Source organism: Lepidochelys olivacea (assembly GCF_965140295.1).
Source record: "Lepidochelys olivacea isolate rLepOli2 genome assembly, chromosome: 16".
NCBI lineage: Eukaryota > Metazoa > Chordata > Testudines > Cheloniidae > Lepidochelys > Lepidochelys olivacea.
The window spans coordinates 7372426-7384965 of NC_140426.1; the positions used below are offsets into that span (position 1 = coordinate 7372426).

At 47.3% G+C, this 12540-nt stretch overlaps 1 protein-coding gene across 1 annotated transcript in view; it reads left to right on the forward strand.

The window, feature by feature from the left end:
• CIMIP2A (ciliary microtubule inner protein 2A) overlaps positions 1 to 12540 on the forward strand; it is a gene marked incomplete at its 3' end in the record, with an annotated part of 72867 nt that overhangs the window by 20087 nt on the left and 40240 nt on the right. Inside the window, exon 4 of the mRNA XM_084650370.1 lies at positions 2715 to 2832. Within this exon, the coding sequence (XP_084506496.1) occupies positions 2715 to 2832 (118 nt within the window). The remainder of the gene's footprint in view (positions 1 to 2714; positions 2833 to 12540) is intronic.

Below are 12540 nucleotides of genomic sequence, written 5' to 3' on the forward strand. Positions count from 1 at the left end.
GTCCTTACCATTCTGGTACTCTTCAGGCCTGTGAGCACATGGGGATTTTGAGAGGGCCATGCCAGACCTCCAGCACACAGTTGTGTAGACATGGTGGGAGTTCTCTCTACCCAGGTATGTGGACACAAAGAGAGTTCTCTCTGCTGTCCTTACACTGTTCAGGTATGTGAGCATGGAAAGGGATATGCTGCTGCACAGAGCTGTGCAGGGGTGGATGGTGATGAGTTCACTCTGCCACATTGCAAACGCTGCATAGGTACATGAGCATGGGAGAGACCTCCCTCCTAATCTGGCATTACCAAGAACTTCCTACAGGCCTGGAAGAGGGAGAATCTGGAATGGCACTGCCCTGGTATGTGAGCAAGGAGGAGAGTTTTGTGCCTCAGCACCACTACCTAGTGCATAGATTCATAGATCTTAATTTTGGAATGGCCCCCTGTGATGATCTAGTTTGACCCCCTGCATGACACAGAGCCAGAACCTCCCCCAGCGATTCCTGCATCAAGCTCAACAACTTCTGTGCTAGAGCAGATCTTTTAGAAAAACATCCAATCTTGATTTAGAAATTGTCAGTGATGGAGAATCCACCATGACCCTTGGTGAGTTGATCCAATGGTTAATTACCCTCACTGTGAAAAATGTATGCCTTATTTCTATGCTATATAAGTGCATGCCCCATGCTCATCACTATAATACCGGGGGCGGGCTGGGGTGGGGGAGGGGCAGATCCACAGGTGTATTTAGACACCTCCCTCCTGGTCAGGATTCTCATCTGAAAGCCTGCTTCTGGCACCTAAGCCAGGTCAGTTCTTTCTTATGAAGCATGGAAGCCAATGGACCAGGAGATTCACCTCGAAGGTGGCAGACCTGGTTTCAAATCCCTAGTCTGTCTAATTTGGAGCAGGGATCTGAACCCAGGTCTGCCACCTCCCTGGGGAGTGTCCTAACCACCAAGCTAGTGCATACTCAGGAGGGCACTCTCGCTTACTCTCTCCTGCTGAAGCTGTTCCACTTTCTATAACTAAATCGCCATGGGAGCTGGGACCAGAATTCAAGGGTCCACCCACTTCCCAGGTGCATGCCCTAGGCACTGATCTGTAGAGTCATTTTTACTTTCTCTCCGGCCCAACAAATATTTAATCACTCTATTTAGTTTAGCCAAGAGAAGGCTAATAAGTGACTTGATCATTAGAGGGAGGTTTCTGGCCTGTGTTAGATAAGAGCTCAGACTACATCATCATACTGAAATCTACGAATCTATGCCAAGGGCGTGGGAATGGGGAGGATCCAGGCTTTTAAAAGTGCCTCGGGGGAAGAGGCAGAGTGAGGGTGGGGCCTTGGGGGAAAAGGCAAAGTGAAGGCAGGGCCTAGGAGGACGGGAGGGGCCTTGAGGGAGGAGTGGGGTGGGGCCACAGTCCAGGCACTGGTGGCCCCCCACTACTAGGGAGCTTCCGGTGCTCCTGGTTTATGCATAATGATTTAGGCACGGGGGTGGGGGGGAGGTTCAGTATTATGCTGGCACTCTCCAGGTTTGTACATGGCCATAAGGAAACCTTCGTGCTTTGCTACTACTGGCCATGGTGGAATTTTCTGATACCAGCAGTATGTAGGTACATGAGGGGAACTCCTGGCACAGAACTACTATGTGGGTATGAAGGAGTTTTCCATACCTGGTTTTTAGTTTTTGAACCATTTCCTGTTTCTCTGCTTTTGTTTTTTTTGTCCTTTATTCCTTTTTTGAAAAAAGGTCTCTCTACTTTCACCCCATTGGAGCTAATCAGACCAGTCACCTGAGCAAAGAGAAATAGAGTAATTTACTAAAGTGCAGCTCCACTCTTATTACTGGCCAGGATACTGTTTGATTCAGCAGATTGGTCTGCAATAGGTACGTCTACACAGCAACACCATTCCCCGTGGCAGTGACTCTTGGAGCGGAGTCAACTGACAGCCTCCCAGGGCTCATGCTACAAGGCTAAAAGTAGCCATGTAGGTGCTCAGGCTTGGGCTGAAGCCCGTGCTCTGAGATTCTCTCCTCTCGCCAGGTCTCAGAGCCTGGATGTCTACATGGCCATTTTTAGCCCTGTAGCATGAGCCCAAGTTAATTGACCAGGGCTCTGAGACTCGCTGCCCCTGGGGTGGGGGGGCGGTTGCTGTGTTGATGTATCCTCTGTGTATCTAATCATAGCTGCTGATTTTAGAGACAGAACTAAGATTTTACTGTGTTTTATTCCTTTTAACCCTGTGGCACCAACCCAACTATGGGAAAGTGTGCTGCCGTCTGTTCCTTGCTATGTGTCAGAAGGATTCCTTACCAGGTTATAATCAGTCATGCTTGTGCAAATCCACTGAAGGCAGAAATTAGGTGATTTTCCCCAAGCAAGTCAGTAGCAGTGTTGGATGTAGATCCAAGGAGTCCTGCATCCTTGTCCCTTACTCTAAGCACTAGTTTATAGGACTGATTTTCAAAAGATTTCTGCACTTAACAGCTCCCATTATTCTCAGCTGAACCCTTGAAAATCTGCCATGACGAGCCAGTTGATCTGCCATATTAGTGACTGCACAAAAGGGTCTCAGATCATCCCAGGTGTTAAAGTACAGTAAAGGCATAAAAACAGGCAGGATATGTGATCTGTGGGCTCTGGCAAAGCTGGGAACGGAAGAGACCCAAGAGAGGAAGAAGATTTCATTGGCACTTGTTTTATTTTGGTTTTCAGCCTGTTAGGATTGAGGGAGTGCCTTTGGATGCAGTGACTGAGACAGTGGATGTAAGCAGATATAATCAGCTCCCAAAGCTGGATGTCCCAAACCTGATCCAACGGAAAGCCATTTCAGGTAGGAGAGAACAAGACCACATACAGGATTAGCCCAAGCAGTTACTCAACCATTTCACTGCAAAATGAACATTCTCCTCATCCTCTTTTCCCTCTGAAAATCTTAAAGAGACTTGTCAGTGGCTTCCACTCCATTGCAAAGATGTGTATTATTATCCACATTTCACAGATGGAGAAACCAAGACACAGAGGCTGGGTGAGTGGCGCAAGGCCAGCTGGGTTAAACAGATATATGGGTGCCTGATTTGGTTTAAGAGTAACAGCCGTGTTAGTCTGTATTCGCAAAAAGAAAAGGAGTACTTGTGGCACCTTAGAGACTAACCAATTTATTTGAGCATGAGCTTTCGTGAGCTACAGCTCACTTCATCGGATGCATGCCGTGGAAACTGTAGCAGACTTTATATATACACAGAGAATATGAAAAAATACCTCCTCCCACCCCACTGTCCAGCTGGTAATAGCTTATCTAAAGTGATCATCAGGTGGGCCATTTCCAGCACAAATCCAGGTTTTCTCACCCTCCACCCCCCCACACAGATTCACTCTCCTGCTGGTGATAGCCCATCCAAAGTGACAACTCTTTACACAATGTGCATGATAATAAAGTCGGGCCATTTCCTGCACAAATCCAGGTTCTCTCACCCCCTCACCCCCCTCCCAAAAACCACACACACAAACTCACTATCCTGCTGGTAATAGCTCATCCAAAGTGACCATTCTCCCTACAATGTGCATAATTAAGGTGGGCCATTTCCAGCACAAATCCAGGTTTTCTCACATCCCCCCCACCCCCATACACACACAAACTCACTCTCCTGCTGGTAAAACCCCTTCAAAACTGACCACTCTCCAAGTTTAAATCCAAGTTAAACCAGAACATCTGGGGGGGGGGGGTAGGAAAAAACAAGAGGAAATAGGCTACCTTGCATAATGACTTAGCCACTCCCAGTCTCTATTTAAGCCTAAATTAATAGTATCCAATTTGCAAATGAATTCCAATTCAGCAGTTTCTCGCTGGAGTCTGGATTTGAAGTTTTTTTGTTTTAAGATAGCGACCTTCATGTCTGTGATTGCGTGACCAGAGAGATTGAAGTGTTCTCCGACTGGTTTATGAATGTTATAATTCTTGACATCTGATTTGTGTCCATTTATTCTTTTACGTAGAGACTGTCCAGTTTGACCAATGTACATGGCAGAGGGGCATTGCTGGCACATGATGGCATATATCACATTGGTGGATGTGCAGGTATACGAGCCTCTGATAGTGTGGCTGATGTTATTAGGCCCTGTGATGGTGTCCCCTGAATAGATATGTGGGCACAGTTGGCAACGGGCTTTGTTGCAAGGATAAGTTCCTGGGTTAGTGGTTCTGTTGTGTGGTATGTGGTTGTTGGTGAGCATTTGCTTCAGGTTGCGGGGCTGTCTGTAGGCAAGGACTGGCCTGTCTCCCAAGATTTGTGAGAGTGTTGGGTCATCCTTTAGGATAGGTTGTAGATCCTTAATAATGCGTTGGAGGGGTTTTAGTTGGGGGCTGAAGGTGATGGCTAGTGGCGTTCTGTTATTTTCTTTGTTAGGCCTGTCCTGTAGTAGGTAACTTCTGGGAACTCTTCTGGCTCTATCAATCTGTTTCTTTACTTCTGCAGGTGGGTATTGTAGTTGTAAGAAAGCTTGACAGAGATCTTGTAGGTGTTTGTCTCTGTCTGAGGGGTTGGAGCAAATGCGGTTGTATCGCAGAGCTTGGCTGTAGACGATGGATCGTGTGGTGTGGTCAGGGTGAAAGCTGGAGGCATGCAGGTAGGAATAGCGGTCAGTAGGTTTCCGGTATAGGGTGGTGTTTATGTGACCATCGCTTATTAGCACTGTAGTGTCCAGGAAGTGGATCTCTTGTGTGGACTGGACCAGGCTGAGGTTGGTGGTGGGATGGAAATTGTTGAAATCATGGTGGAATTCCTCAAGGGCTTTTTTTCCATGGGTCCAGATGATGAAGATGTCATCAATATAGCGCAAGTAGAGTAGGGGCTTTAGGGGACGAGAGCTGAGGAAGCGTTGTTCTAAATCAGCCATAAAAATGTTGGCATACTGTGGGGCCATGCGGGTACCCATAGCAGTGCCGCTGATCTGAAGGTATACATTGTCCCCAAATGTGAAATAGTTATGGGTAAGGACAAAGTCACAAAGTTCAGCCACCAGGTTAGCCGTGACATTATCGGGGATAGTGTTCCTGACGGCTTGTAGTCCATCTTTGTGTGGAATGTTGGTGTAGAGGGCTTCTACATCCATAGTGGCCAGGATGGTGTTATCAGGAAGTTGGGGGAAGACTTGGCCAATCATGTGAAGCAGGCCAAGAGGGTGGGAATGGTCACCCGCAGCCAGGCTAAACAAGCCGTGAGGCCTAGCTCTGTTCCGGAAACTTCTATCAGGACCCAGTCAGAGGTGATGAACCCGGACCCCAGACCAATGTCTGCAACAGCAGTAGTGGATCCAGTCCCAGAGACCCAGACGGAACCAGTCCCAGAACCGGAACCAGCCAAACAACCAACACCAGACCCCGTGCCAGCACTGAATCCAGTACTTGCAACCTCAACACCAGAGGGCCCCACTGAACCTGAACTGGCAGCAGCCGATAACCCTACACAAGAGGCTCAGCCGGAGCCTGAATCCCAACATAGTGCACCAGCGGAGAGCGGTTCACAGTCAACAGAAACAGCTCCATCCCCTATATCGCTTCCAGAGGGACCAAGCCTATGTCCCCAATCCAATGAGGAACTGATGTCTCCAGCATCAAGGGAACAGTTCCAGACCGAACAGGAAGCAGATGAAAGCCTCCAGAGAGCTTGGACGGCGGCACGGAGCAACCCACCGCCTCTCAGCTCTTCTAATCGATCCAGGTTTGTTGTAGAAAGAGGACTTTTATACAAGGAAACTCTTTCTGGTGGACACCAGGAAGACTGGCATCCTCAGAGACAGTTGGTAGTTCCAACTAAATACCGGGCCAAGCTCTTGAGCTTAGCCGACGATCACCCTAGTGGCCATGCTGGGGTGAACAGGACCAAAGACCGTTTGGGGGGGTCATTCCACTGGGAGAGAATGGGCAAGGATGTTTCTACCTATGTCCAGTCTTGTGAGGTGTGCCAAAGAGTGGGAAAACCCCAAGACCAGGTCAAAGCCCCTCTCCAGCCACTCCCCATCATTGAAGTTCCATTTCAGCGAGTAGCTGTGGATATTCTGGGTCCTTTTCCGAAAAAGACACCCAGAGGAAAGCAGTACATACTGACTTTCATGGATTTTGCCACCCGATGGCCGGAAGCAGTAGCTCTAAGCAACACCAGGGCTAAAAGTGTGTGCCAGGCACTAGCAGACATTTTTGCCAGGGTAGGTTGGCCCTCCGACATCCTCACAGATGCAGGGACTAATTTCCTGCCAGGAACTATGAAAAACCTTTGGGAAGCTCATGGGGTAAATCACTTGGTTGCCACTCCTTACCACCATCAAACAAATGGCATGGTGGAGAAGTTTAATGGAACTTTGGGGGCCATGATACGTAAATTTGTAAATGAGCACTCCAATGATTGGGACCTAGTGTTGCAGCAGTTGCTCTTTGCCTACAGAGCTGTACCACATCCCAGTTTAGGGTTTTCCCCATTTGAACTTGTATATGGCCGTGAGGTTAAGGGGCCATTGCAGTTGGTGAAGCAGCAATGGGAGGGATTTACACCTTCTCCAGGAACTAACATTCTGGACTTTGTAACCAACCTACAAAACACCCTCCGAACCTCTTTAGCCCTTGCTAGAGAAAACTTACAGGATGCTCAAAAAGAGCAAAAAGCCTGGTATGATAAACATACCAGAGAGCGTTCCTTCAAAGTAGGAGACCAGGTCATGGTCTTAAGGGCGCTCCAGGCCCATAAAATGGAAACATCGTGGGAAGGGCCATTCACGGTCCAGGAGCACCTGGGAGCTGTTAATTATCTCATAGCATTCCCCACCTCCAACCGGAAGCCTAAGGTGTACCATATTAATTCTCTAAAGCCCTTTTATTCCAGAGAATTAAAGGTTTGTCAGTTTACAGCCCAGGGAGGAGACGACGCTGAGTGGCCCAAAGGTGTCTACTATGAAGGGAAATGTGGTGGTGGTGTGGAAGAGGTGAACCTCTCCATGACCCTTGGGCGTATGCAGCGACAGCAGATCCAGGAGCTGTGCACTAGCTACACGCCAACGTTCTCAGCCACCCCAGGACTGACTGAACGGGCATACCACTCCATTGACACAGGTAATGCTCACCCAATTAGGGTTCAACCTTACCGGGTGTCTCCTCAAGCTAAAACTGCTATAGAACGGGAGATCCAGGATATGTTACAGATGGGTGTAATCCGCCCCTCTGAAAGTGCATGGGCATCTCCAGTGGTTCTAGTTCCCAAACCAGATGGGGAAATACGTTTTTGCGTGGACTACCATAAGCTAAATGCTGTAACTCGCCCAGACAACTATCCAATGCCACGCACAGATGAACTATTAGAGAAACTGGGACGGGCCCAGTTCATCTCTACCTTGGACTTAACCAAGGGGTACTGGCAGGTACCGCTAGATGAATCTGCCAAGGAAAGGTCAGCCTTCATCACACATCTCGGGCTGTATGAATTTAATGTACTCCCTTTCGGGCTGCGAAATGCACCCGCCACTTTCCAAAGACTTGTAGATGGTCTCCTAGCGGGATTAGGAGAATATGCAGTCGCCTACCTTGACGATGTGGCCATATTTTCGGATTCCTGGGCAGACCACCTGGAACATCTACAAAAAGTCCTTGAGCGCATAAGGGAGGCAGGACTAACTGTTAAGGCTAAGAAGTGTCAAATAGGCCTAAACAGAGTGACTTACCTTGGACACCAGGTGGGTCAAGGAACTATCAGCCCCCTACAGGCCAAAGTGGATGCTATCCAAAAGTGGCCTGTCCCAAAGTCAAAGAAACAGGTTCAATCCTTCTTAGGCTTGGCCGGTTATTACAGACGATTTGTACCGCACTACAGCCAAATCGCTGCCCCACTGACAGACCTAACCAAAAAGAAACAGCCAAATGCTGTTCAGTGGACCGAAAAGTGTCAGAAGGCCTTTAACAAGCTTAAAGCGACACTCATGTCTGACCCTGTACTAAGGGCCCCAGACTTTGACAAACCGTTCCTAGTAACCACAGATGCGTCCGAGCGTGGTCTGGGAGCAGTTTTAATGCAGAAAGGACCTGATCAAGAATTCCACCCTGTAGTGTTTCTCAGCAAAAAACTGAGAGGGAAAGCAACTGGTCAGTCACTGAAAAAGAATGTTACGCCATTGTCTACGCTCTGGAAAAGCTACGCCCATATGTTTGGGGACGGCGTTTCCACCTGCAAACCGACCATGCTGCACTGAAGTGGCTTCACACCGTCAAGGAAACTAACAAAAAACTTCTTCGGTGGAGTTTAGCTCTCCAAGATTTTGATTTCGACATCCAACACATCTCAGGAGCTTCTAACAAAGTGGCTGATGCACTCTCCCGTGAAAGTTTCCCAGAATCAACTGGTTAAAATCGTCCTTGAGATGTGGAAAATATTGTTAGTCTTTATGTACTTGGTAGTATATTTAGAGATGCATGTGTCTTATTAACTCTGTTTTTCCTAGAGCTCCAGGAAGAAATCCCAGCCAGTGTTTCACCCTAGCTGAGATTTGGGGGGCGTGTCATAAATATAAAGGGAAGGGTAAACCCCTTTGAAATCCCTCCTGGCCAGGGGAAATCTCCTCTCACCTGTAAAGGGTTAAGAAGCTAAAGGTAACCTCGCTGGCACCTGACCAAAATGACCAATGAGGAGACAAGATACTTTCAAAAGCTGGGAGGAGGGAGAGAAACAAAGGGTCTGTGTCTGTCTATATGCTGGTCTTTACCGGGGATAGACCAGGAATGGAGTCTTAGAACTTTTAGTAAGTAATCTAGCTAGGTATGTGTTAGATTATGATTTCTTTAAATGGCTGAGAAAAGAATTGTGCTGAATAGAATAACTATTTCTGTCTGTGTATCTTTTTTGTAACTTAAGGTTTTGCCTAGAGGGGTTCTCTATGTTTTTGAATCTAATTACCCTGTAAGATATCTACCATCCTGATTTTACAGGGGGGATTTCTTTATTTCTATTTACTTCTATTTTTTATTAAAAGTCTTCTTGTAAAAAACTGAATGCTTTTTCATTGTTCTCAGATCCAAGGGTTTGGGTCTGTGGTCACCTATGCAAATTGGTGAGGCTTTTTATCCAACATTTCCCAGGAAAGGGAGGGTGCAAGTGTTGGGAGGATTGTTCATTGTTCTTAAGATCCAAGGGTCTGGGTCTGTAGTCACCTAGGCAAATTGGTGAGGCTTTTTACCAAACCTTGTCCAGGAAGTGGGGTGCAAGGTTTTGGGAAGTATTTTGGGGGGCGTCCAAACAGCTCTTCCCCAGTAACCAGTATTAGTTTGGTGGTGGTAGCGGCCAATCCAAGGACAAAGGGTGGAATATTTTGTGCCTTGGGGAAGTTTTGACCTAAGCTGGTAAAGATAAGCTTAGGAGGTTTTTCATGCAGGTCCCCACATCTGTACCCTAGAGTTCAGAGTGGGGGAGGAACCTTGAGTTTTGATTACAATCCAAATTCTTTTTTTCCCCAATCACAAAGGCCCAAATTCAAAAAGTTACTTAAGTGCCTATCTGTCCCTTCAGGCACCTACGTTCAACATTTAAGTGCCAACACCATTCTCAAACAAACTGCTCACCTGCTACCTAAGCTGTAGTTAACTAAGTTTTCATGGTGGGCATGTGCAAAACCCCTAAGTCCAGACACCACCCCAGAGCTAATGAGCTACTCAGAACCCTAGCCCTGATGGCCCTGAAGCAGGGTGCTCAAACTGCCCCCATCTCACCTGTGGGGCCCTATCTGGTAGGTGTGCACACCTGAGGCCTGGTACCAGCACAAAAGACAGCCCTCGAAACATGCATTGTGTGTGTGTGTGTGCGCGTGAGCCCATCCAGGTAATTAAGGAATTCACCTGGGATAATCATAGAATCATAGAATATCAGGGTTGGAAGAGACCTCAGGAGGTCATCTAGTCCGACCCCCTGCTCAAAGCAGGACCAACACCAACTAAATTACCCCAGCCAGGGCTTTAAAAACCTCTAAGGATGGAGATTCCACCACCTCCCTATGTAACCCATTTCAGTGCTTCACTACCCTCCTAGTGAAATAGTTTTCCTAATATCCAACCTAGACCTCCCCCACTGCAGCTTGAGACCATTGCTCCTTGTCCTGTCGTCTGCCATCACCGAGAACAGCCCAGCTCCATCCTCTTTGGAATCCCCCTTCAGGGAGGTTTAAGGGAGACCCAACTTCAAATCCCAGCTCTGTCTCTCACATCCCTAGTGAATACCATAGCTATTGGTTCTCCTGGGATAGGCTTCTTTGAATTTCTCTGTTGAAATAATGACAGGTTTCAGAGCAGCAGCCGGGTTCGTCTGTATCCGCAAAAAGAAAAGCCACAAGTCCTCCTTTTCTTTCTGTTGAAATAGTTATTAACTATAATCCCCAGCTAAGACAGACTGACTCTATAAGCTGGTGGTTAGGGCACTAGCTGGGATGTGGGAGATCCAGGCTGAAGTCCCTGCTTCAATTAATAGCTAATTACTTATACCAAGTGGGATAGATTCCCACCCCGGAACACCCAACAGTGTGGTGGTTGGAGCACTCACCTGGGAGGTGGGCTTAAGTCCCTGTTCCAAATCAGGAAGAGCCAGGATTTCAATACAAGCCTTCCATGCTCTGGATGAGTGCCCTGTCCACTAGGCTGTTGGGTCATCTGTCTCACACAGTTGGGTTTGGGTTAGAAAACTCAGGGTTTCAGCTGCTGTTAGGGCATGGGCTGATTAAGTGGTTGACCTCGCATTGGTGCCTCACTCAAGGAGAGAAAGTTCACAGCTGAAGATCCTGAGCAGAAGGAGGGATCTATCTCCAGTCTGTCAGTCAGGCACCTAAAGTCTAGGTCAATGGGAGGAGTTAAGCACTTAACTACCTTTGAAGATCTGGATCTAAGCTCCATCCCTTTCCTCTGCATTTCACTCCTGGCTAGCTTTGGCAGCTCCCTTCCCAGATTGCTATCTTCTGAGGATCCTTCCTGTAGGTGCTTAACTGTCTCCATGCATCATATGAAGAGCCTGGGCACCTAAGGTTGGGGGTGAGAATTCCTCTGGGTGGCCAGGCACCTAGGGGTTAAGTGTTGCAACACCCAAGTTTGGAGCTGATCCCAAAAGTCCAGTTGCAGGTATAAGGGTGAGTTCAGAATACATCAAATATGCTAATCACTCAGTAAAATTCTCTGCCTGTGCTACGCCAGCAGACTAGAGGATCACAATGGTCCCTTCTGGCCTTAAAGTCAGTGGATCTATGAATCCACTTCTGACTATGCCTCCTTCCTTTTCTCTAGCCCAGGTTGAGCAGAATCTCGGCGCTTGCTTCACAGTGAACAAAGGTTACTTACATGTTACCGGAGGTCTCTGAGTGGCCTCTGCATACGCCCACTCATGGGATGCGCCGGCTGGTGCAGCTCTGAAGACGGACTCTTACATAGCAGTGCCCACTGGAGTGCTCACACGCCCCCTTTTGCTCCGCCCCCCTCACTGTTCCTGAATGTTCTGAGAGAGAGGCTATAAAAGGGCACCCAGCACTCTGTCCATCTCAGTCCTTCCATCATCGCCTCCTCCAGTCCATGTTGTAATTAGGCCTCTGAGGAAGAGGGGAAGGTGGTCGAGGGAGTGTGAATTTGCAGAGTCCATCTCAAAGAACTCTGGTTACAAGTAAATGGCCTCCACATATTCCCATGCATGGGATAGATTGCCAAACAGTAGTCCTGTGAAGAAAGGTAGGATGAGGAGTCTTAATTAAGAAAAGATTGAATGACTGCTCTGCCAAATTGAGCAGCAGAGCTGAACCCTAGGTCCAGAGAGCAATGGTTTTTTTAAAATGCGTCTGAAGCTCTGTTTGATGGCTTTATGAAATTCTGTAATTGGTACGTGTCTTAGGCATGCCATTGAAGCTGCCTTGGCTTTGGTAGGGTGGGACCTTTATCCCCTCATGGAGATGGACAGCAGTTAAATGTAGTACATAGTACTTAAGCCATCTGGGTAATGGTTGGAAAGACCTGGTCTGCTTTTTGTTGTTGTCAGAGTACAACATAAAGACGTTCAGAGAATGCCTGAATTCTTTAGTCCTGTCTAAATAATAAGCTAAAGCTCCTTTAACATCTAACATATGGTGTTTACCTTGCCTTGTGTGAATGAGGTTCAGGAAAAAACAGAGGTAAAATGTATTGATTGACTGATGTGAAAATTCGTGGCCACCTTTGGGAGAAACTGGGGATGCACTGTTTTGTCCTTCTGGAAAATTGTAAAGCATGGTTCTGTTCTGAGTACATCTACTTTGCTTACTCTTCTTGCAGATGTAACTGCTCCCAAGAATGCTATTTTAATTGATAAATAGAATAAAGAACATTTTCTCATTGGCTCATATAGATGCTTCATTAGCTGTGAGAACCAAATTAAGATCCCACAAAGGTGTAGAACTTTTGATAGGAGGGTAGATATTGTTGAGACTTCTTGGAATTTTTTTTTTCATGGGCAAACACTGATCTTTTGTCAGCAGTGGAATAGAGGCTGATATGGCTGCGAAATGA